The sequence below is a fragment of the Budorcas taxicolor genome, chromosome 4, assembly GCF_023091745.1.
Source record: "Budorcas taxicolor isolate Tak-1 chromosome 4, Takin1.1, whole genome shotgun sequence".
NCBI lineage: Eukaryota > Metazoa > Chordata > Mammalia > Artiodactyla > Bovidae > Budorcas > Budorcas taxicolor.
This window is the reverse complement of record NC_068913.1, coordinates 116,200,691-116,222,086: the sequence shown is the minus strand read 5'-3', so window position 1 is coordinate 116,222,086 and position 21,396 is coordinate 116,200,691. Positions and strand designations below refer to the sequence as shown.

General features: G+C 41.3%; 1 protein-coding gene across 2 annotated transcripts in view; it reads right to left on the bottom strand.

Annotated features, from left to right (window-relative positions):
- Window positions 1-21,396, bottom strand: part of GALNT11 (polypeptide N-acetylgalactosaminyltransferase 11) — a 54,414-nt gene that overhangs the window by 21,313 nt on the left and 11,705 nt on the right. Inside the window, exons 1-3 of one of the 2 annotated variants that reach the window (XM_052638896.1) lie at window positions 9,545-9,642; window positions 4,733-5,059; window positions 45-168 (exon numbers count right to left, since the gene is read on the bottom strand). In XM_052638896.1, the coding sequence (XP_052494856.1) occupies window positions 45-168; window positions 4,733-5,021 (413 nt within the window). In that variant the 5' untranslated portion in view covers window positions 5,022-5,059; window positions 9,545-9,642. Of the gene's footprint in view, window positions 1-44; window positions 169-4,732; window positions 5,060-9,544; window positions 9,643-21,396 lie in introns of those variants that run through there. The other variant, XM_052638895.1, reaches the window with a different exon arrangement.

Here is a 21,396-nt window from a genome sequence, read left to right as displayed (position 1 = left end):
GCTGTGTTATTACAATGGCGAGCAGAAACTAAGAAGGAACGTACGCTGCATTCCTTGTATCTGGCACGTCTCTGTGGTAGCCCAAGCGGTTACTGATAAGCATATTGAAGGCATGTTTCTGATACCCCAAGTCTCTCAACTCCTGATCACGTTCATTAAAAATCATACCTGCAAAAGAATGAAGTCACAGTCAGTGAATTAAATCTGGAAATGAATGCTACAATTCCTGTTATGATCTCAAGAACATCTTGGGGATTTCCATAGTGGTGCAGTGGGTAAGAATCCGCCTGCCAATGCAGGCAACACGGGTTCAACCCCTGGTCCAGGAAGATCCCACATGCCTCGGAGCAACTAAGCTGTGCTCCAAAGCACGAGCGTGCACTCCAGAGCTCGTGAGCCCCAGCTACTGAGCACACGTGCTGCAACCTGAAGCCCAGGTGCCTAGGCCTGTGCTCCGCAGCAAGAGGGGCCATCGCCATGAGACGCCCACTCCCCACAACGAGGAGTAGCGCCTGCTCACCACAGCTAGAGGGGGCCCAGCAAAGCGGCAGTGCAGCCCGAAAAGCGAACGAGCACCAGAATCTAAAGAGAGAGAGTCGTGGCTTTAACTTCTTATAAATAGGTGACAGCCATGTTTCTCAAACCTAGTTTGTCTCCATTTTCAAAAAACTATATCAAGGTTTAAGTCAAATTTTCCTCAGTTTAGCTCAGAAAGCAAGCGTACCTTAACCTCATTAGCCATAATTTAAGAATATTTTCAAGGAAAAAAAAAAAACTTACCTATGACCAAGAGAAAAAGACACAATGAGGATTTATACCATAAAAACAACAGATTACAGAACCCCATATGGATCTCAACAACCCCCAATTAACTGGGCAAGGGGGTTTTTTGGTTCTGTTTTCTAGAAAAATTTTTCTACCCCAAGTTTTTATATGGACTCTTCCCCTAGAAAATTATACTGATAACCCTTTCTGTAAAAAGTCTCCAGTTCCAGACTTTAATCAATTTCAGAGTCAAGAAGGTCCACCACAGAGCTAATCAAAATCACTTTAACACCTTTGCTCTCACACTGTCAGAAATCTCACCTTTACCTAGAACAGTAAGCTTCCTTTCACTTTCTCTTCCCCACATCAAACATTTAGCCTCTCCTCACAGAATGACTCCCCTGTAATAGCATTTCCTGAAGTTGAGTCATGGAAAACTAATTCCACTGGACATTCAGTTCAGTTCAGTTGCTCAGTCGTGTCCGACTCTTTGCGACCCCAGGAACCGCAGCATGCCAGGCCTCCCTGTCCATCACCAACTCCCAGAGTTCACTCAGACTCACGTCCACCGAGTTGGTGATGCCATCCAGCCATCTCATCCTCGGTCGTCCCCTTCTCCTCCTGCCCCCAACCCCTCCCAGCATCAGAATCTTTTCCAATGAGTCAACTCTTCTCATGAGGTGGCCAAAGTACTGGAGTTTCAGCTTCAGCATCATTCCTTCCAAAGAAATCCCAGGGCTGATCTCCTTCAGAATGGACTGGTTGGATCTCCTTGCAGTCCAAGGGACTCGCAAGAGTCTTCTCCAACACCACAGTTCAAAAGCATCAATTCTTTGGCGCTCAGCCTTCTTCACAGTCCAACTCTCACATCCATTCGTGACCACTGGAAAAGACCATAGCCTTGACTAGATGGACCTTAGTCGGCAAAGTAATGTCTCTGCTTTTGAATATGCTATCTAGGTTGGTCATAACTTTTCTTCCAAGGAGTAAGCATCTTTTAATTTCATGGCTGCGGTCACCATCTGCAGTGATTTTGGAGCCCCCCAAAATAAAGTCTGACACTGTTTCCCCATCTATTTTCCATGAAGTGATGGGACCGGACGCCATAATCATCGTTTTCTGAATGTTGAGCTTTAAGCCAACTTTTTCACTCTCCTCTTTCACTTTCAAGAGGCTCTTTAGTTCCTCTTCCCTTTCTGCCATAAGGGTGGTGTCATCTGCATATCTGAGGTTAATGATATTTTTCCTGGCAATCTTGATTCCAGCTTGTGCTTCCTCCAGCTCAGCGTTTCTCATGATGTACTCTCCATATAAGTTAAATAAGCGGGGTGACAATATACAGCCTTGATGTACTCCTTTTCCTATTTGGAACCAGTCTGTTGTTCCAGGTCCAGTTCTAACTGTTGCTTCCTGACCTGCATACAGGTTTCTCAAGAGGCAGGTCAGGTGGTCTGGTATTCCCATCTTTTGAAGAATTTTCCACAGTTTATAGTGATCCACAGAACCAAAGGCTTTGGCATCGTCAGTAAAGCAGAAATAGATGTTTTTCTGGAACTCTCTTGCTTTTTCGATGATCCAGAGGATGTTGGCAATTTGATCTCTGGTTCCTCTGCCTTTTCTAAAACCAGCTTGAACATCTGCAAGTTCACGTTCATGTATTGCTGAAGCCTGGCTTGGAGAATTTTGAGCATTACTTTATTAGTAGAAGTTAAAAAGAAGAAAAAGATTTCACGGCCAAATACTCAGGAAAACATTGGATTTTAAAAGTCAAGTAAGGGAGTTCCCTGGTGGTCCAGGGGTTAGGACTGAGCACATTCACTGCCACTTTTTTTTTGTATGGGCAAATAATAACAGGAAAAAATTAAAGTCGAGTAGACTTTTGTTCTTAAGAATGCTGTTTTACAGATACACAGGTGTGAGGGGATGAAATACAGAATGCAGTGTTTTCCCAATTCATTATTTGATCTATCCCAAAGATGTTTTTCTAGGGTTTTATGGTCTTTGATCCACTCTGAGTTAATTTAATACCATATGAGGTAAGGGTTCAACCTCATTCCTTTGCATGGGGATATCTAATTGGCCCAGCACCATTTGCTGAAAAGACCATCCTTTCCACATCAGCTGCTCTAAGCACCCCTTTCTGAAAACCAGCTGCCCACACATGTTACTTGTTCTTGGGCGTTACCATAGATGCTACTTGACCGCAGACGTCGGAGGGTATATTTTTGGATTCTCAGTCTATCCTGAGATGTACCTATCTTTCCTTAACAGTATCACACTGTTAGGAAGTTCTGAAATAAACAAGTGTGTGTTCTCCAACTCTGTTCTTTTTCAAGACTTCAGAGCACCCTGCAATTCCTTATCAACTTTAGACTCGGCTAGTTCATCTTTTCAACAAAGGCCATTGGGATTTTGATAAGGTTTACATTCAATGTGAGCTGCTTTGGGTGGCACTGACATTTTCACAGTATTAAGCATTCCATCCACGAACCTAGGACGTCTTTCTATTTATTTAGGTCTATTTTTATTTCTTTCTGTTGTGTGCAGCACAACTGTTGTACAAATCTTATACCTCCTTGGCTGGGTTTATTCTTAAGTACTTCTTTCTGATTCCACTGTAAATGAGATTATTCTCTTAATTTTACTTTTGGGCTGTTCATCACTAATGTCCAGAAATACAACTAGCTTTTGTGTGTGGATCTTATACCCTGCGACTTTGCTGAATTCATTTATTAGCTCTAATTGTTTTGTGATCTTTAGGATCTTTTATAAAGAATTTAGTGTTTCAGATGGGTAATTTGAGTTTGTCACTTCAAATATCTACAATTCTATGATATTCAAAGGCAAAGTCCATTAAAATGGCAAACCCAATGTTACAACTTTATAAAAATTTTATAAAAATTACTATAAACAAAAAATCAGAAAAATTTCCATTAATGCTTTAAAAAAGGTCCCAATGGCTGTTTGAAAATAAATAGAAGGTATATTTTATGAAAAATAAAGTAAAAGCTTCCTTTTCCTCATATAATTTTCAATACTTTTGACCTCCTGTATTAGGAAATGATTAAATTCTAGAAACTGATGAAATCTGTTTTTACATTTCCTTTATATTCTGTGAATCTTTCAATCTCCCACTATATGCTTTTACTCTTAAATTAATTATTTGATTCTTCAATGAAGATCAAAGTTCTTAAGTTTTAAAGACAACCAAAATGGCTCATATATCCCTTAAAATAAAATTTGCTGAAACCAGGACTCTAGAACTGCACTGTTCAGTCTTGCTTCCAAACTGAACAGAATGTAATTTTTGAGGAATAAAAAAACTCCTATATTTAATAAACATATTCTAGCACCTTAATAATTCTTCTAAGTAGACATCTTTTTAGATATAAGTAGTCCCAAGGCCACAGCACCCCACTCGAGTACTCTTGCCTGGAAAATCCCATGGATGGAGGAGCCTGGTGGGCTGCAGTCCATGGGGTCACACAGAGTCAGACATGACTGAACTGACTTAGCAGTAGCAGTAGCAGTCTCAATTCTAAACACAGTGGTTTATGTCCTGTCTTAACTTTGCCTTTCAAAATATGTTAAAATAGTCACTTTTAAACCACTGCTTTCCCTTATTAAATAATGCTAGCAATTAAAATCTTCCCCCATAGGTTCCATTTTCTTTCCAACCACTTAATTTTTCTTCCTTTCTGCCCTCTCCTCCTCCCTCCAATTCTGGACCTCATAGTTTCTCCGAAGTCTTCATAAAATATTGAAGTCAGGACTGAACAAAATAGAATATAACTCCCTACTGTGTCTGCAAAAATCACAGGACCCCAGCTAGTTCACGAACAAAATACATCAGTACAGAAAAAAGTCACATGTCTGGTCCTCTGAACAATACGTGATTTAAAGAATATTTGCACTTCCCACGATGAAATACTTCGACACATTGCTAGCAAGTATCAGGTACACTCACCCAATTCAGAAGAGAATTTCACGTTGCCTCTTTCTGGATCTTCAGCATGATTATCTATCATATCATCAATTTTGTTCGCTTTGAACTGTGATTCTAGACTTGGCCCTCGAGTGAAACGGGGATAAAATTTTTTGGGGAATGGTCCGTGGGGCCCAGACCCCTTGATGGGCACATTCTTAAGTGGCTGAGTCACTTCACTGAAGTTGAAATAAATAAAAAGCAAAAGCGTCCAGGCTGCAGATGTAAAAAGGCATCCATAGCAGAAATATCGAACTGTGACACTTCCCATTATAGACCTAGCATTGCTGAAGGGCCATTTTCAAGTTCCTAAAAGAGAAGGATAAATATGTTAGACACTTTAAGACACTGAAAAAATCAGACGCCAATTTTATATTCACTGTTTCCCAAACTCCCAAGTAACACTTCTGAACAATTTACTTAGGACCCCATGTGCGTCATTAACAAAGAGTCAAATGTAAGAAGATACAGGGATAGCACTGAATAAAAAAATTAAGGAATTCAACAATTAAAACCACAGACCAGTTGTGTTAGTGCTGAGAAAACCAACAGCAGCAACAGAGTTGACTTATTCACCTGCCCAGGTTAATGGATACCTACTTCTTCACCTTTGATCTGGACCACTTTCACTTTGCTCGTATTTTTGAGGTTCTAACTTTTCATAAGTAAAACGGAAGTACTACACAAATCATGGCAGCACATCTAAGGTCCCCTCTAACTGTCAAATTCTGAGACTACATCTTTTAATCCAAGGACATTAAAATCTGTTATTATAAATAAGCAACTTTTAAAAAGTGTACCCTTCCAATCAAAGATTAAACCTGCCCTAATGCCCACTCTAGATTCAACAGTTTCATTTCAAATTTACTGAAAGAGTTCAAATAATCCCATTTTCCCTCTCCTTACGATGTCCTATAAACAATAGGGCACCGAACAGCAATGTTTTCCTAAGCTTCTTGTAATATCGGGTCTTCATGGAGTCTTCACACAGCCCCCTCAGGAACTGTTTGTAAAGAGCCCACTGCACATATAAAATCGTTTCACTGAGCGTGAGAGCAGAGAAACACTATTTAAGTCATGTACAAACAGAAGAAATCTACAAAGCAATACTACTTATACATTGCTAACTTCTATAGTATAAAATAATTTTTTTCAAAAATTATCATGCCCCCCAAACCAGGACAAAGCAAATCAGCATCAGTAAGCTCCAACTCAAAAATTAAGCTGTTTTGTACAATGTTATGCCAAAAGCCCAAAAGACAGCAAATGGTTCAATTTCTTAACTATCTGCCAACCAAAACCTATTAGTTCTTTCACCACATGTCAATTCAAAAGCTTGAAAGACAAAAGAAAACACCCGTACCCAAACAATCAAAAACATCCCACAACAGTAACACCAGTGGGAAACGACCACCGCACAAAAGGAGAGTCAGATATACCACAGTGCTGCCAGGTCAGCCACAGCACTGTTTAAGCTAGAGACGGGCACAGAAAAAGGTCTTTATTTGCAAGTGGAAGAAAACTTTCTCTAAGCAAAGTGAATGGAGCCATTAAGACAAAGGAAAATATTAAAGTTACAAATTTGTAACTTTGCAACAAAATGTTGCAGACAATACTGAGTAGAAGCATTTAGGTGAAACATTCAGTTGAGTTAGTCCGGTCAGTCACTCAGTCCACTCACTCAGCCATGTCTGACTCTTGACTCTGACCCCATGGACTGCAGCCTCCCTGTCCATCACCAATACCCAGAGCTTGCTCAAACTCATGTGCATCGAGTCAGTGATGCCATCCAACCATCTCATCCTCTGTCATCTCCTCCTCCTGCCCTCTATCTTTCCCAGCATCAGGGTCTTTTCCAATGAGTCAGTTCTTCACATCAGGTGGCCAAAGTATTAGAATTTCAGCTTCAGTATCAGTCCTTCCAATGAATATTCAGGACAGGGACTCACAAGAGTCTTCTCCACCACCACAGTTCAAAAGCATCAATTCTTTGGGCTCAGCTTTCTTTGTAGTCCAACTCTCACATCCATATATGACTACCGGAAAAACCATAGCCTTGACTAGACAGCCCTTTGTTGGCAAAGTACTGTCTCTGCTTTTTAATATTCTGTCTAGGTTGTTCATAATGAGAGAGTCAATTCCTAGGCAGGTTGATAAGAAGTCCAGGATCCCTGAGGAGGAGAAAAGAGTCTGGTGCTCTGGAAGTGGAGATAAGTGTCTAGAATTCTCAAGGAGGAAAAGACAAACATGGTTTGTTTGTTTGTTTGTTTTTTCTCTCTCTCTCTACATTCCTTAGTCACAGTCACAGAAAACTAAAAAGAAACTTTTTTTCTCTAAGCCTGGAACACAACAAACAACTATACTAAGGATTATATAAAAACAATGTATCCTGCTTGAGGACAGTTTCTTCTTCCTGAAAACCTTCTGGCTAATCCTGTTATCTTAAAATGTAAACTGTGGGTCTAGTAAGATCTTTACAATCTTGAGACATTCTTTTGACTTATTGTAGTAACTAATTAAAACAGTATATAAATCCCTTGCTAAGACTAGTGAGGTGGGCATTCTCCATCCCCTTCTGAGGTCTCTGTCAGAACCTTTCTCTGTCCCTTTTCGTACTTTAATAAAACTCTGCTACACAAAAGCGCTTGAGTGATCAAGCCTGGTCCTGAAACTAAATCTTTGGAGATCAAGAATCTGACACCGTTCACCATAAGCTGTCAATAGCTTTTCTTCCAAGGAGCAAGCGTCTTTTAATTTCATGGCTGCAGTCACCAGCTGCAGTGATTTTGGAGCCCCCCAAAATAAAGTCTGTCACTGTTTACCCATCTATTTGCCATGAGGTGATGGGATCGGATGCCATGATCTTCGTTTGCTGAAGTAGAGTTTTAAGCCAACTTATTCACTCTCCTCTCACTTTCATAGAGGATCTCTAGTTCTTCGTTTTCTGCTCTGCACATCTGAGCTTATTGGTATTTCTCCCGGCAGTCTTGATTCCAGCTTGTGCACCATCCAGCTCAGCATTTCACATGATGTACTTGCATAGATGTTAGATAAGCAGGGTGACAGTATACAATCTTGACGTACTCCTTTCCCAATTTGGAACCAGTCCATTGTTCCATGATAAATTCTAACTGTTGCTTCTTGACCTGCACACAGATTTCTCAGGAGGCAGGTAACTGGTCTGGTGGTATTCTCATCTCTTGAAGAATTTTCCACAGTTTGTTGTGATCCAGGAAGTCAAAGCCTTTGGCGTAGTTAATAAAAAGCAAAAGTAGATATTTTTCTGGAACTCTCTTGCTTGTTCTATGATCCAATGGATGTTGGCAATTTGATCTCTGGTTCCTCTGCCTTTTCTAAATCCAGCTTGAACATCTGGAATTTCTCAGTTCACATACTCTTGAAGCCTCACTTGGAGAATTTTGAGCATTACTTTGCTAGCCTGTGAGATGAGTGCAACTGTGTGGTATAGTCTGAGCATTCTTTGGCATCACCTTTCTTTGGGACTGGAATAAAAACTGACTTTTTTAATATAAATTTATTTATTTTAATTGGAGGCTAATTACTTTACAATATTGTATTGGTTTTGCCATACATCAACATGAATCCGCCACGGGTGTACACGTGTTCCCCATCCTGAACCCTCCTCCCATCCCTCTGGGTCATCCCAGTGCACCAGCCCCGAGCATCCTGTATCATGCATTGCACCTGGACTGGCAATTCGTTTCACATATGATATTATACATGTGAAAACTGACTTTTCCAGTCCTCTGAACACAGCTGAGTTTTCCAAATGTGCCGACATACTGAGTGCAGCACTTTCATAGCTTCATCTTTTAGGATCTGAAACAGCTCAGCTGGAACTCCATCACCTTCACTAGCTTTGTTCCTAGTGATGCTTCCTAACGCCCACTTGACTTTGCATTCCAGGATGTCTGGCTCTGGATGAGTGATCAGATCATCATAATTATCTGGGTCATGAAGATCTTTTTTGTACAGTTCTTCTGTGTATTCCTGCCACCTCTTCTTAATATCTTCTGCTTCTGTTAGGTCCACACCATTTCTGTCCTTTATTGTGCCCATCTTTGTATGAAATACTCCCTTGGTATCTCTAATTTTCTTGAAGAGAGCTCCAGTCTTTCCCATTCTATTGTTTTCCTCTATTTCTTTGCACTGATCACTGAGGAAGGCTTTCTTATCTCTCCTTGCTGTTCTCTGGAACTCTGCATTCAGCTGGGTATATCTTTCCTTTTCTCCTTTGCCTTCAGCTTCTCTTCTTTTCTCAGCTATTTGTAAGGCCTCCTCAGACAGCCATTTTGACTTTTGGCATTTGTTTTTCTTGGGGATGGTCTTACCACTGCCTCCTGGACAATGTCACGAACCTCTGTCCACAGTTCTTCAGTGAAACATCAGATTTTAACTAAAACAGGCGTTATAACTTCCTAAAATATTTGCTTGGAGATAGGGAAAAAACAAGCAAATAATAACAAAAATAAAAGCACTAATTCTTCAAAAGGCCATGAAATTCTTTAGTTTAAGACTTAACCTCATGGGACTTCCCTGGTGGTCCAATGGCTAAGAATCAGCGTGTCATTGCAGGGGACATGGGTTCGATCCCTGGTCCAGAAACTAAGATCCCTCATGCCATGAAGCAACTAAGCCCATGTATGACAACTACCCACATGCCTTAGAGCCTGTACTCTGCAACAAGAGAAGTCACTGTACAGCCACACAGAGCCTGTGTCCCCCAACAAAGACCTAGCACGGCCAAAAAATAAATAGTAATAAAAAGACGACCTGTACAGGCTGCTCTGATTCCATAAAGAACTGTGAGTAAGAAGCCAATCTCTTCTTCAACTGTGTTCAGTTCAGTTCAGCTCAGTCGCTCAGTCGTGTCCGACTCTTTGCGACCCCACGAACTGAAGCACACCAGGCCTCCCTGTCCATCACCAAATGAGTCAACTCTCACATCCATACTTCAACTGTGTAAGGAGATTTATATTTAGATTGTTTTCCTCAAACCACTCCAGGCCTTCCCACTTCAACCTTGGCCTCCCTGACAGGGAACACAGAAGGGAGCCACACATAAGGGGCCAGGAGAGGAAGCCAGCCAACATTTCCAATCACAGAGAAGCCAGAGCGTGCTGATCAAGGGCTCTGCCATTAAGCAGCTCAGGACAACAAGGGAAGGTTAGGGTTCAACAAATGTTAACTTTTTCTTCATTAGATCTAATTTTAAAAGATAATATGAAAGGTATTTGTGACCCTCTGTTCCTTACGATGACCTAAAAGTCCCTATGTTACTCTGACTGTTATCTCCCACTATTTTCCCCTCATTCCTTTCATCCTAGATACAGTCTCCTTAGTTCAGTTCAGTCGCTCAGTCGTGTCCGACTCTTTGCGACCCCAGGAATCGCAGCACGCCAGGCCTCCCTGTCCATCACCAACTCCCGGAGTTCACTCAGACTCACGTCCATCGAGTCGGTGATGCCATCCAGCCATCTCATCCTCGGTCATCCCCTTCTGCTCCTGCCCCAAATCCCTCCCAGCATCAGAGTCTTTTCCAATGAGTCAACTCTTCGCATGAGGTGGCCAAAGTACTGGAGTTTCAGCTTTACCATCATTCCCTCCAAAGAAATCCCAGGGCTGATCTCCTTCAGAATGGACTGGTTGGATCTCCTTGCAGTCCAAGGGACTCTCAAGAGTCTTCTCCAACACCACAGTTCAAAAGCATCAATTCTTCAGTGCTCAGCTTTCTTCACAGTCCAACTCTCACATCCATACATGACCACAGGAAAACCATAGCCTTGACGAGACGGACCTTAGTCGGCTAAGTAATGTCTCTGCTCTTGAATATGCTATCTAGGTTGGTCATAACTTTTCTTCAAAGGAGGAAGTGTCTTTTAATTTCATGGCTGCAGTCACCATCTGCAGTGATTTTGGAGCCCCCCAAAATAAAGTCTGACACTGTTTCCACTGTTTCCCCATCTATTTCCCATGAAGTGATGGGACCGGATGCCATGATCTTCGTTTTCTGAATGTTGAGCTTTAAGCCAACTTCTTCACTCTCCTCTTTCACTTTCATCAAGAGGCTCCTTAGCTCCTCTTCACTTTCTGCCATAAGGGTGGTGTCATCTGCATATCTGAGGTTATTGATATTTCTCCCAGCAATCTTGATTCCACCTTGTGTTTCTTCCAGTCCAGCGTTTCTCATGATGTACTCTCCATATAAGTTAAATAAGCGGGGTGACAATACACAGCCTTGACGTACTCCTTTTCCTATTTGGAACCAGTCTGTTGTTCCATGTCCAGTTCTAACTGTTGCTTCCTGACCTGCATACAGATTTCTCAAGAGGCAGGTCAGGTGGTCTGGTATTCCCATCTCTTGAAGAACTTTCCACAGTTTATTGTGATCCACACAGTCAAAGGCTTTGGCATAGTCAGTAAAGCAGAAATAGATGTTTTTCTGAAACTCTCTTGCTTTTTCCATGATCCAGAGGATGTTGACAATTTGATCTCTGGTTTCTCTGCCTTTTCTAAAACCAGCTTGAACATCAGGAAGTTCACGGTTCACATATTGCTGAAGCCTGGCTTGGAGAATTTTGAGCATTACTTTACTAGCGTGTGAGATGAGTGCAATTGTGTGGTAGTTTGAGCATTCTTTGGCATTGCCTTTCTTTGGGATTGGAATGAAAACTGACCTTTTCCAGTCCTGTGGCCACTGCTGCGTTTTCCAAATTTGCTGGCATATTGAGTGCAGCACTTTCACAGCACCATCTTTCAGGATTTGAAACAGCTCAACTGGAATTCCATCACCTCCACTAGCTTTGTTCGTAGTGATGCTTTTTAAGGCCCACTTGACTTCACATTCCAGGATGTCTGGCTCTAAATGTGTGATCACACCATCGTGATTATCTGGGTCGTGAAGATCCTTTTTGTACAGTTCTTCCGTGTATTCTTGCCACCTCTTCTTAATATCTTCTGCTTCTGTTGGGTCCATACCATTTCTGCCCTTTATCGAGCCCATCTTCGCATGAAATGTTCCACTGTATCTCTAATTTTCTTGAAGAGATCTCTAGTCTTTCCCATTCTGTTCTTTTCCTCTATTTCTTTGCATTGATCGCTGAAGAAGGCTTTCTTATCTCTTCTTGCTATTCTTTGGAACTCTGCATTCAGATGTTTATATCTTTCGTTTTCTCCTTTGCTTTTTGCTTCTCTTCTTTTCACAGCTATTTGTAAGGCCTCCCCAGACAGCCATTTTGCTTTTTTGCATTTCTTTTCCATGGGGATGGTCTTGATCCCTGTTTCCTATACAGTGCCACGAACCTCATTCCATAGTTCATCAGGCACTCTATCTATCAGATCTAGGCCCTTAAATCTATTTCTCACTTCCACTGTATAATCATAAGGGATTTGATTTAGGTCATAGCTGAATGGTCTAGCCATTTTCCCTACTTTCTTCAATTTAAGTCTCAATTTGACAATAAGGAATTCATGATCTGAGCCACAGTCAGCTTCTGGCCTTGTTTTTGCTGACTGTATAGAGCTTCTCCATCTTTGGCTGCAAAGAATATAATCAATCTCACTTTGGTGTTGATCATCTGGTGATGTCCATGTGTAGAGTCTTCTCTTGTGTTGTTGGAAGAGGGTGTTTGCTATGACCAGTGCATTTTCTTGGCAAAACTCTATTAGTCTTTGCCCTGCTTCATTCCGCATTTCAAGGCCAAATTCGCCTGTTACTCCAGGTGTTTCTTGACTTCCTACTTTTGCATTCCTGTCCCCTAGAATGAAAATGTGGAAGGGATCATGCATGGGTTCTTCCCTCTGCCTGGAACACTTTCCATCCCAGCCCAGGTGGTGCGAGTGGTAAAGAACCCACCTGCCAATGCAGAAGATGTAAGACACGTGCTCAGTCTCCGGGTCGGGAAGGTCCCCTGGAGGAGGGCTGGGCAACCCACTCCAGTATTCTTGCCTAGAGAATCCCATGGACAGAGGAGCCTGGTGGGCTATAGTCCATGGGGTCGCAAAGAGTCAGACAAGATGAGCGACTTAGCACACAGCTTCACCTCTATTAAATCTTTGCTCAATTATTACCTTCTTAACAAAGTTCTGTCTAGACAAGCAGGTTCAAAACTGCAACTCAACCACCAAACACTAGCCCTTCCCATCCTCCCTACTGGATACAACTTACCACCTTCTTACATACATTAATTTCTTATTCATTATGTTACTTATTGTCTGTCTGCTCCCTGTTAGAATGTATGCGTCATCAGAGCAAGAGTTTTTGTTTGTTCTGTTTCTTGCAGTATCCCCTGAGCTTATAACAAAAGCTAACACAGCAAACATTTAATAAATATTTGTTGACATTAATGAAAAAATTTCTGGGGAAGACTCTTGAGAGTCCCTTGGACATCAAGGAGATCAAACCAGTCAATCCTAAAGGAAATCAATCCTTAATATTCATTGGAAGGACTGAAGCTGAAACTCCAATACTCTGGCCACCTGATGTGAAGAACTGACTCACTGGAAAAGACCCTGATGCTGGGAAAGATTGAAGGCAAGAGGAGAAGGAGGCAACAAAGGATGAGAAGATTAGATAGCATCAACAACTCAATGGACATGAGTTTGAACAAACTGAGAGATACTGAAGGACAGGGAAGCCTGGCGTGCTACAGTCCATGGGGTTGCAAAGAGTCGGACACAACTTAGCGACTGAACCACAACAAATGAAAAAATTACCATAATGTGGTTATCGTGTGCTTGCAAAATGCTGGGATTTCCAAACAAATATACTCTCCTGCTTGAGCCAAGCAGTACCTTAATGCTATGCATGGAGATCTTATCTCAACCTTATTTCAACAACAGTATGGGCCTCCCAGGTGGCTCAGAGGTAAAGAATCCTCCTGCCAATGCAGGTTCAATCCTTGGATGGAGAAGATCCCCTGGAGGGGAAATGGCAACCCGCTCCAGTATTCTTCCATGCAAAATCCCATGGACAGAGGAACCTGGTGGGCTACAGTCCATGCAGACACGACTGAGCAACTGAGCATGACAACTAGGCAGGACAACCGTATTTATTATTGAAATGGTATTTATTATTGGAAATGGTTCCCAAAAAACCCCACCGGACTCCCACTGTCCAATTTCACAAATGAAATTAAGCTCTCTGCTATAAAAAGAGGGGCTACTTTCCACTTTGTTCACTGCATGATTTTCGGCTGCCTCTTGGCTGCCAGCACCTGAGGACAAAATGAAAAAAGTTTTCTCCTCACCCATAAGGTTTGACCCACTCCATCAAGATTTTTCACATAATACCCCCAGCTCACCCTCTCCACAAGAGCACATCAAGATTCCTTGGTCTAAACTACAAAATGTATTAACTCTCAACAATTTTATGGGTAAATAGAATTTTTCAAGCTATATTATGGTAACTTTTTAGAGAAACTTTTTATGTAGTGAATCATTATACTAAATTGAGGAACCTATAAAAATGAGAGGAATTGACAAAACCTGGTCTTTTTTTTTTTTTTTTTACTTTACAGAACCTGGTCATTTTTTAAAAATATAATTCCAAATCTTCAGAAGCAAAACATTTCAGGAGTCTTTTAAACAGGTCAAGAAGTTAACACCCAAATATAAAGAAAGTGGAAACCAATCAGATGCCTGTTATAAATAAAATAACAAGTCCTTAACTGCTTAAGAAATTAAAACATCCAGACAAAATCAAAAGGCTGAAAACTTAATCTATGCTAACAAATAATGAATCCAGCATCTACATGATAAAAAGTTTTTTGCTTCATACTATCTGCCATTCCTTCTATATAGCCATGGCCTCAATATCCGAGGCTTGAAAGCTTTTAAAAGGAGGGTCAAAACAAACATTTAAGGTTAGTTAATGCAAAACAACTCATGACCAAATACTTTCAATCATAAACCTGAATAGTTAATAAAGCAAAAACTTCAGCAGTTAGATACCAAGGTAATATATTCTTCAAAATGTAAATGAATAAAAGGCTATGCTGAGCTTAGTCACCCAGTAGTGTCTGACTCTGTGACCCCATGGACTGTAGCCCGCCAGGCTCCTCTGTCCCTGAGGATTCTCCAGGCAAGAATACTGGAGTGGGCTGCCATGCCCTCCTCCAGGGGATCTTCCCCACCCAGGGATCAAACCCAGGTCTCGCGCAATGCAGACAGATTCTTTACCATCTGAGCCACCAGGGAAGCCCAAATAAAGGGCTAACCACCTGCGACGTGAATTTTCAGTAGACAAGATGGTGTGGTTTCATGCTCCTCTAGTCACGGTCTGGGAGCTGACAGAGAACAGGTGGCTAGTAAGCTGAGAGTCGGTTTTGCCAGGATGGCAGAGAGGAAGAACAGGGAAAGGTATGTGCAATGTGCTGATTAGAACGACAGGCCACAGATTTAAGCCAGACAAGGAGCGGTGAGAGGGTCAGGAAGAATGAAGCAGGATGAAAAAACGCAGATGGGCCAATGAGCCCTGATGTAGCTGAATGGCCATTGGAGTTAGGTTACCAGAGAGAGTGATCTGAAAAGATGCATGTTGTGGTTGGAAAATGAGAGGCTAACACTCAGATTCTGGAGAGGTACAGTGAATCAGAGAAGAAATCCTTTCCAGACACACAAACTGGAGACAGCCCAATGAACAATTTGCCTATAGTATAAGCATTGCTATACTTACTGTAAGCAACCCCCTGAAGACACAAGCATTTCCGCCTTTTCAAACTCATTACGGTTAGCACAGCATCTACGGTGAACGACTAAGGTGCATTCACGTTCCAAAAGAAGTTACAGGACATTGTTTAGGTTGTGCGCAATGGAAAGAGTACAATAATGTAAGCAGGGCTAAACAGTTTCCATAGACAGCTTCATTAGACGTCATCATTTTTTTACTGAACTATAACTGGGGTATGTTTATACCTTACAAAGTGATCACCACGCCAAGTTCAGTGATCATCTGTCACCACAGAGTTATTACATGATCACTGACTAGTATTTCTTATGCTGTACATAACTGGAAGTTTATACCTCTTAATCTCCTTATCTATTTCATGCATCCCCCACCCTCATCCCCTCCGGCAATTACCCGTTTGTTTTCTGTCTCTAGGAGTCTTTTCTCTTTTGCTATCTTTGCTTTGTTTCTTAGATTCCATATGAGTGATTTACTTCACTATTAGTGAAATATAATACCTTCTAGGTCCATCCCTGTTGTCACAAATGGCACAATTTAAGACGATACTAAAATCATTCCACTAATTTTCCATTCATAGCCTACTAAATGTACTGAACGATCTAACATTTTTCTTCTGAAAATCATTAAATAATTCTAGAGAAAAGGCTAACACTGTAAGAGTTTACAGTGGAATCATGTAAGAGTTTACTGGAATCATGTAAGAGTTTTATATGCCAGACACCACTCAAGGTGCTAGGGATTGATACTTTAAGTTTTGCTATTATGTTAAAAAAAAATCAGAAAATAATAGGTTGGTGCAAAAGTACTTGTGATTTTGCACCGCTGAACTGTGCTGTTTGATACTGGAATACAGCCTTAAATAAATATGGTTATGTTATACATCATTTTAATGTGCACTTATCGCTTTGTTTTTTTGCTAATCACTTATTACTCGCTGTTTATTTTATATATTTATTTTAGAGTACGAAAATGATGCTAGACAAAAACCAAATTCACGTGATTTTCTTACTTGAATTCAAAATGGGCTGTAAAGCAGCAGAGAGAACATGCAACATCAACAATGCATTTGGCCCAGGAACTGCTAATGAACATGCAGTGCGGTGGTGGTTCGGGAAGTTCTGCAAAGGAGACGAGAGCCTGGAGGAGAAGATGAGGAGCGCGATGGCCAGCCATCTGAAGTTGACAGCGACCAACTGAGAGGATCATCAGAGCTGACCCTCTTAAAACTACACGAGAAGCTGCCGAATTTGGCATCTGAAGCACACTGCAACGGTGACAAAGCTCAGTACACATGAGCTGACAGCAAATTTAAAAAACTGTCATTTTGAAGTGTCGTCTTCTCTCATGCTACACAACAACAAACCATTTCTCGAATGGACTGTGAGATGAGATAAAAAGTGGAATTTCTATGACAATCTGCGATGACCAACTCAGTGGTTGGATCAAGAAGCTCCAAAGCACTTCCCAAAGCCAAACTTGCACCAAAAAAGGTCCTGGCCACTGTCTGGTGGTCTGCTGCCTTCTGGTCCACTACAGCTTTCTGAATCCCAGTGAAACCATTACATCTGAGAAGCACGCTCAGCAAATCGATGAGAGGCACTGAAAACTGCAAGGCCTGCAGCCTGCACTGGTCAACAGCAAGGGCCCAATTCTTCTCCATGACGATGCCTAACTGCATGTAGCACAACCAATGCCTCAAAATTTGAACAGATTGGGCTACGAAGCTTTGCCTCATCCATCATATTCACCTGATCTCTCACCAATGGACTACCACTTCCTCAAGCCCCAGGACAACTTTTTTCTAGGAAAACCCTTCCACAACCAGCAGGAGGCAGAGAATGCTTTCCAACGGTTTGCTGAATCTCAAAGCGTGGATTTTTACACTACAGGCATAAAGTTACTTCTCATTAGCAAAAATGTGATTATGATGGTTCGTGTTTTGATTAATAAAGACACGTTTGAGCCTAGTTATAATGACTTAAAATTCATGGTCCAAAACCGCAATTATGTTTGGCCCAAAACATGTGCTGCGAAGCTGGAGCTGGGGTACTGAATTAAGAATGCTGAATGCGGGGCCCAAGCCAACCACATGGAGGCCGCATGGAGCTCCTCTCAGCATCCCCGCTCTCACTATAGAGAAGTGAAACCCACCGGGTTGTGTGACTGAAGGCACTCTTTCAGTATACCCTCACAAAGGATGGCGCTCAGGTGTCAACTACAGCTGGGCACTCGCCATCTCACGCTACAAGGCTTAAATCATGTGCTGCTGCAGCTGCTGGTTTTCAGCACCCTCTGAAAGGAGCTCAGGGTAGAAAGCAGGAAAGGAAGCATGCCGTGCTAGGTAGGGGAAAAGCCAGCAAGACAGGCCTTCAGGCGGTTGAGACATCTTCAGGAGCCGGTTTTATGAGCCAGACCCTGTACCTCCTCATATCTAGAAGAGCACTCAAATTCCTCATGGTGACAACGGTCTCGTGACTAGCAGAACGCTTCACCTGACTAGCAGAAACCTTCTGGAAAAATATGTGCTCGACTGCACGTATGCCCCCATCACTAAAGTCACACATACACTGTCCTGCCCCGCTGCCTCTCTGGCACAGTGTCTCAGAGCTCTCGGAGGTGCTGTCTCCCAGGCTGCAGTCCTCATTTTGCCCCAGATGAAACTTAACTCGCGATTCTTGCATTGTGCTTTTTTTTTAAGTTGACATATGAGACGTATTATTACTTATGGATCCCAGAATCGGCGGCGGGGTGGCGGGAGGGGCATTTCTCTGTCTGAGGACATCAGCAGGAGAGAGGGCAGGGTAGCAAGCGCCTCTGACTGACTGGGGTGGTTGTGACTTTCTGCCTGCTTAATGCTAAGCAGCTATTTTAAACGATGCCCTGGGAAAAGCAAAGTGGCAAAGTGCGAGCATCCTGACCAGGAGTTATTATCATGTAAAAGGCCCAGACAGCAACTCAGAAAAACAAAGTTGTTTTCCCCAAAAGTTGTCTTTCTCATCAAAATGTAGATGAACAAGAAGTTAAAAATTTTAAAAACCCTGAAGTCTATCAATGTTTTGCTGCAAATTCTACTGGTTATTTTTAATCTTCCTACTCTAGCCACAAAACATTATATTGCTATTTGTAATTAATGAAAAATAGATGTAATAGATTCAAGTTAGTAGCACTATGGATAATACTCTATCTACTTTTCTTCATTTAAAAAGAAATATGAAGAGTATGTATTTCTTTAATAATAACGGTAAAAATTTTCTTAGGAAAAAACTTCCTAATTTAAAAACAAGAACCAATTTGGAGAGGATTAAATATTTTAAGGCTTCAAATGAAATATATGGCCTTTTAACTTCAGAAGCAAAGAGATTTTAGCATCCTTAAAGGAAGAAATATTTTAAATCCATTAATTTGTCAAAAATTTGACAATAAAATTTGGACACTGAACAAATATTCTAAAAGCCATGATTTGAAAAATTACGTTTTCTCTATAAATCATTATGTAGTCTGAAATTAACATGCCTCTTTCAATAGCCATCTTTGTTTTTTAACTATGAGACCAATGACGCAATTCTGTTTAATCAAGCAGGACAGCCCTCAAAGTTTCTTTCAGCACCAAATAATTATCATAACGTTTATCTCTAAATGTTAAGTATTTACCTTTCAGTAGTTTCCAGCTGTTTTCTCATCAGTATATATTCCAAAGGGTCAAACAGTAAACATTTTGTAGCTTTTTCCATGAGAGAGAGTCATATTTTGCCTCAGCTAGAGTCAGTACTGACTTATAACAGTGCCTTTCCTACATCCCCTGTAAAATCACCAAGTGATGACAACACAAAAATACACTGTTCTTTCCCATTGCTTGTCTACTCTGAAGGCTAGAAAGAAATGTATTTCATAATTACAATTAAGGCGATTATTGAACTAGGAAAGGTTCAGAGCAAATGCCAGACATCACGAGCTCTATGGGAATAATCCTTTGACCTTTTGATATTTATGAATGTCCTCTCTATAAGAAAATCAAGGAGCAGAAACCCATGTAAGTGTCTATATATGATATCTCAAATGCAGAGGAAAACCACATGGTAATGTTGATTGGATGGAGAGAAAAGCAAATTTAAACACTAAAGAAAACCAAAAGGATAGAAAATATGACAAATTACTTAAAATTACCAAGTTTAGGACACCTGCTTTGTCAATGAATAAGGGCTGATAGAAGCTAATGAGGCTAACCATTGTTCTTTAATACTCTCTCCCATCAAATGCTCCAGTAAGGAGCAGCTCTCCCTAGGTTAAGACCTACGGAAGACAGGAAGAAGACAGTGACCACAGGCTCAAAAGGGCCTGCACAGCCAACATCTACTTCATGGAATCATTCATTACTCTCAAGGTCTTTCTAACTCTGTATTCTATTATACATGCTAAAGCTTCTTTATTACAATGGTCATACTCTACCTCATTTCTGACGCCATGGATCTGGTCAAGATTGCCAGGCATCCTCAAGAAATGCCCTAACTGCAGCTGACATTTGGTCTTTTCTTCAGTCCCAGCAGAAACAGCTCATATCATGTCAGCACAGGGATTTAAACTCAAATGTAGTCAGAAGCCAAGCAGATTATGAAGAGGAAAGAGAGAGAAAATAAGTGTGGTTCTAAGTGTCAGGGCTCGTCCCCCAGCTAAAGCAATTCAAATTCAAAACTCCAAAAGCTGCTGAGCTGCTGACCAGCCTCCAGATTGCAACTTTCTCTTTTTTTTTTTTTGGCTGCATCAAATGGCTTGTGGGATCACTTCCCAGACCAAAGACTGAACCCAGGCCACAACAGTGAAAGCACCAAGTCCTAACCATGAGACCACACAGGGTACACCCCAGATTGCAGCTTCTCATGGAGGTGCATAAAATGAACAGTACATAAACACAACCCCCAGAACCACAAGAACTATTGCTGCTTGTTCCCTTTCTGCCCATAAGAAGGAAGATTAAGTCAAAAGTATATCAGATAAAGATGAAATGAATGAAAAAGAAAAAAGAATCGTTGTTAGAAAAAAGTGTTCCGAGATATCCACACAGAGAATACCTACAAGCATACACACATCCATGGTCAGCACGGTCTCTGCAGCCAGCTTTGCCCCAGGGTCCAAAGACAGACTAGTGGAGCTGACAATCCCTAAACTATGGCTACTGACAGTTTTATTCTGCAAGCGTGTCAAGAGTCTCTAGTGGTGTACAGCGCTGACAGAGTGGTTAATGTACATTAGTCAAGTGTGCAAAGATGAACAAAAAACAGAACAGATAATATTCCAGGGTGTAAGACAGACAGGAAGAGAACAATGAATCTTATCTTTTCCCCTCTTAGTTTTAGAGAAATTAAGTAACTTGCTCTAAGGATACACAGCTAGTAAGGGGAAAAACTAGATTTGAATCCCAGTGACCTTATGTCTTTCGTTGCTTTGTAACCATCTGGTAAATAGGAAACCAGTGATTCTCAATTTGCCATTCCTTAAAAAAAAAAAAAATAGAAGTCATCCAGTGATTTTCTTTTTTTAACATAAACTTACATTTCCCACAAGGGTCAAGGTATCAGTAACTCTCCTCCCAAACAAGATGTTCGTTCACCTCTCTGGATTTCTATCATCTCCTAAAATTGGAACCCAGTAATTCTTTACTATTTTTAAATTCTCCGGCTTTTCAGAAGCATCAACTGTCTTGAATGAAGCTACCCAGAGTGCCATTACCAGAAGCACAAGGCCAGGGTTATGTTCTAAACTGTTGCCTTTTGTATTTCAAAGGGAACAGGCTAGGCACTGCTAAAAATAGACATGAGAAAACCATACTGTGACAGAATATTGGGTTTTTTTCAGAAACTCATTTCTGAATGCATTCTACCACCTCAGGAGGTCTAGAAAGCAAATGAATCTAAGTGGCCAACAGCCAGTTTCAGTCCTAGTT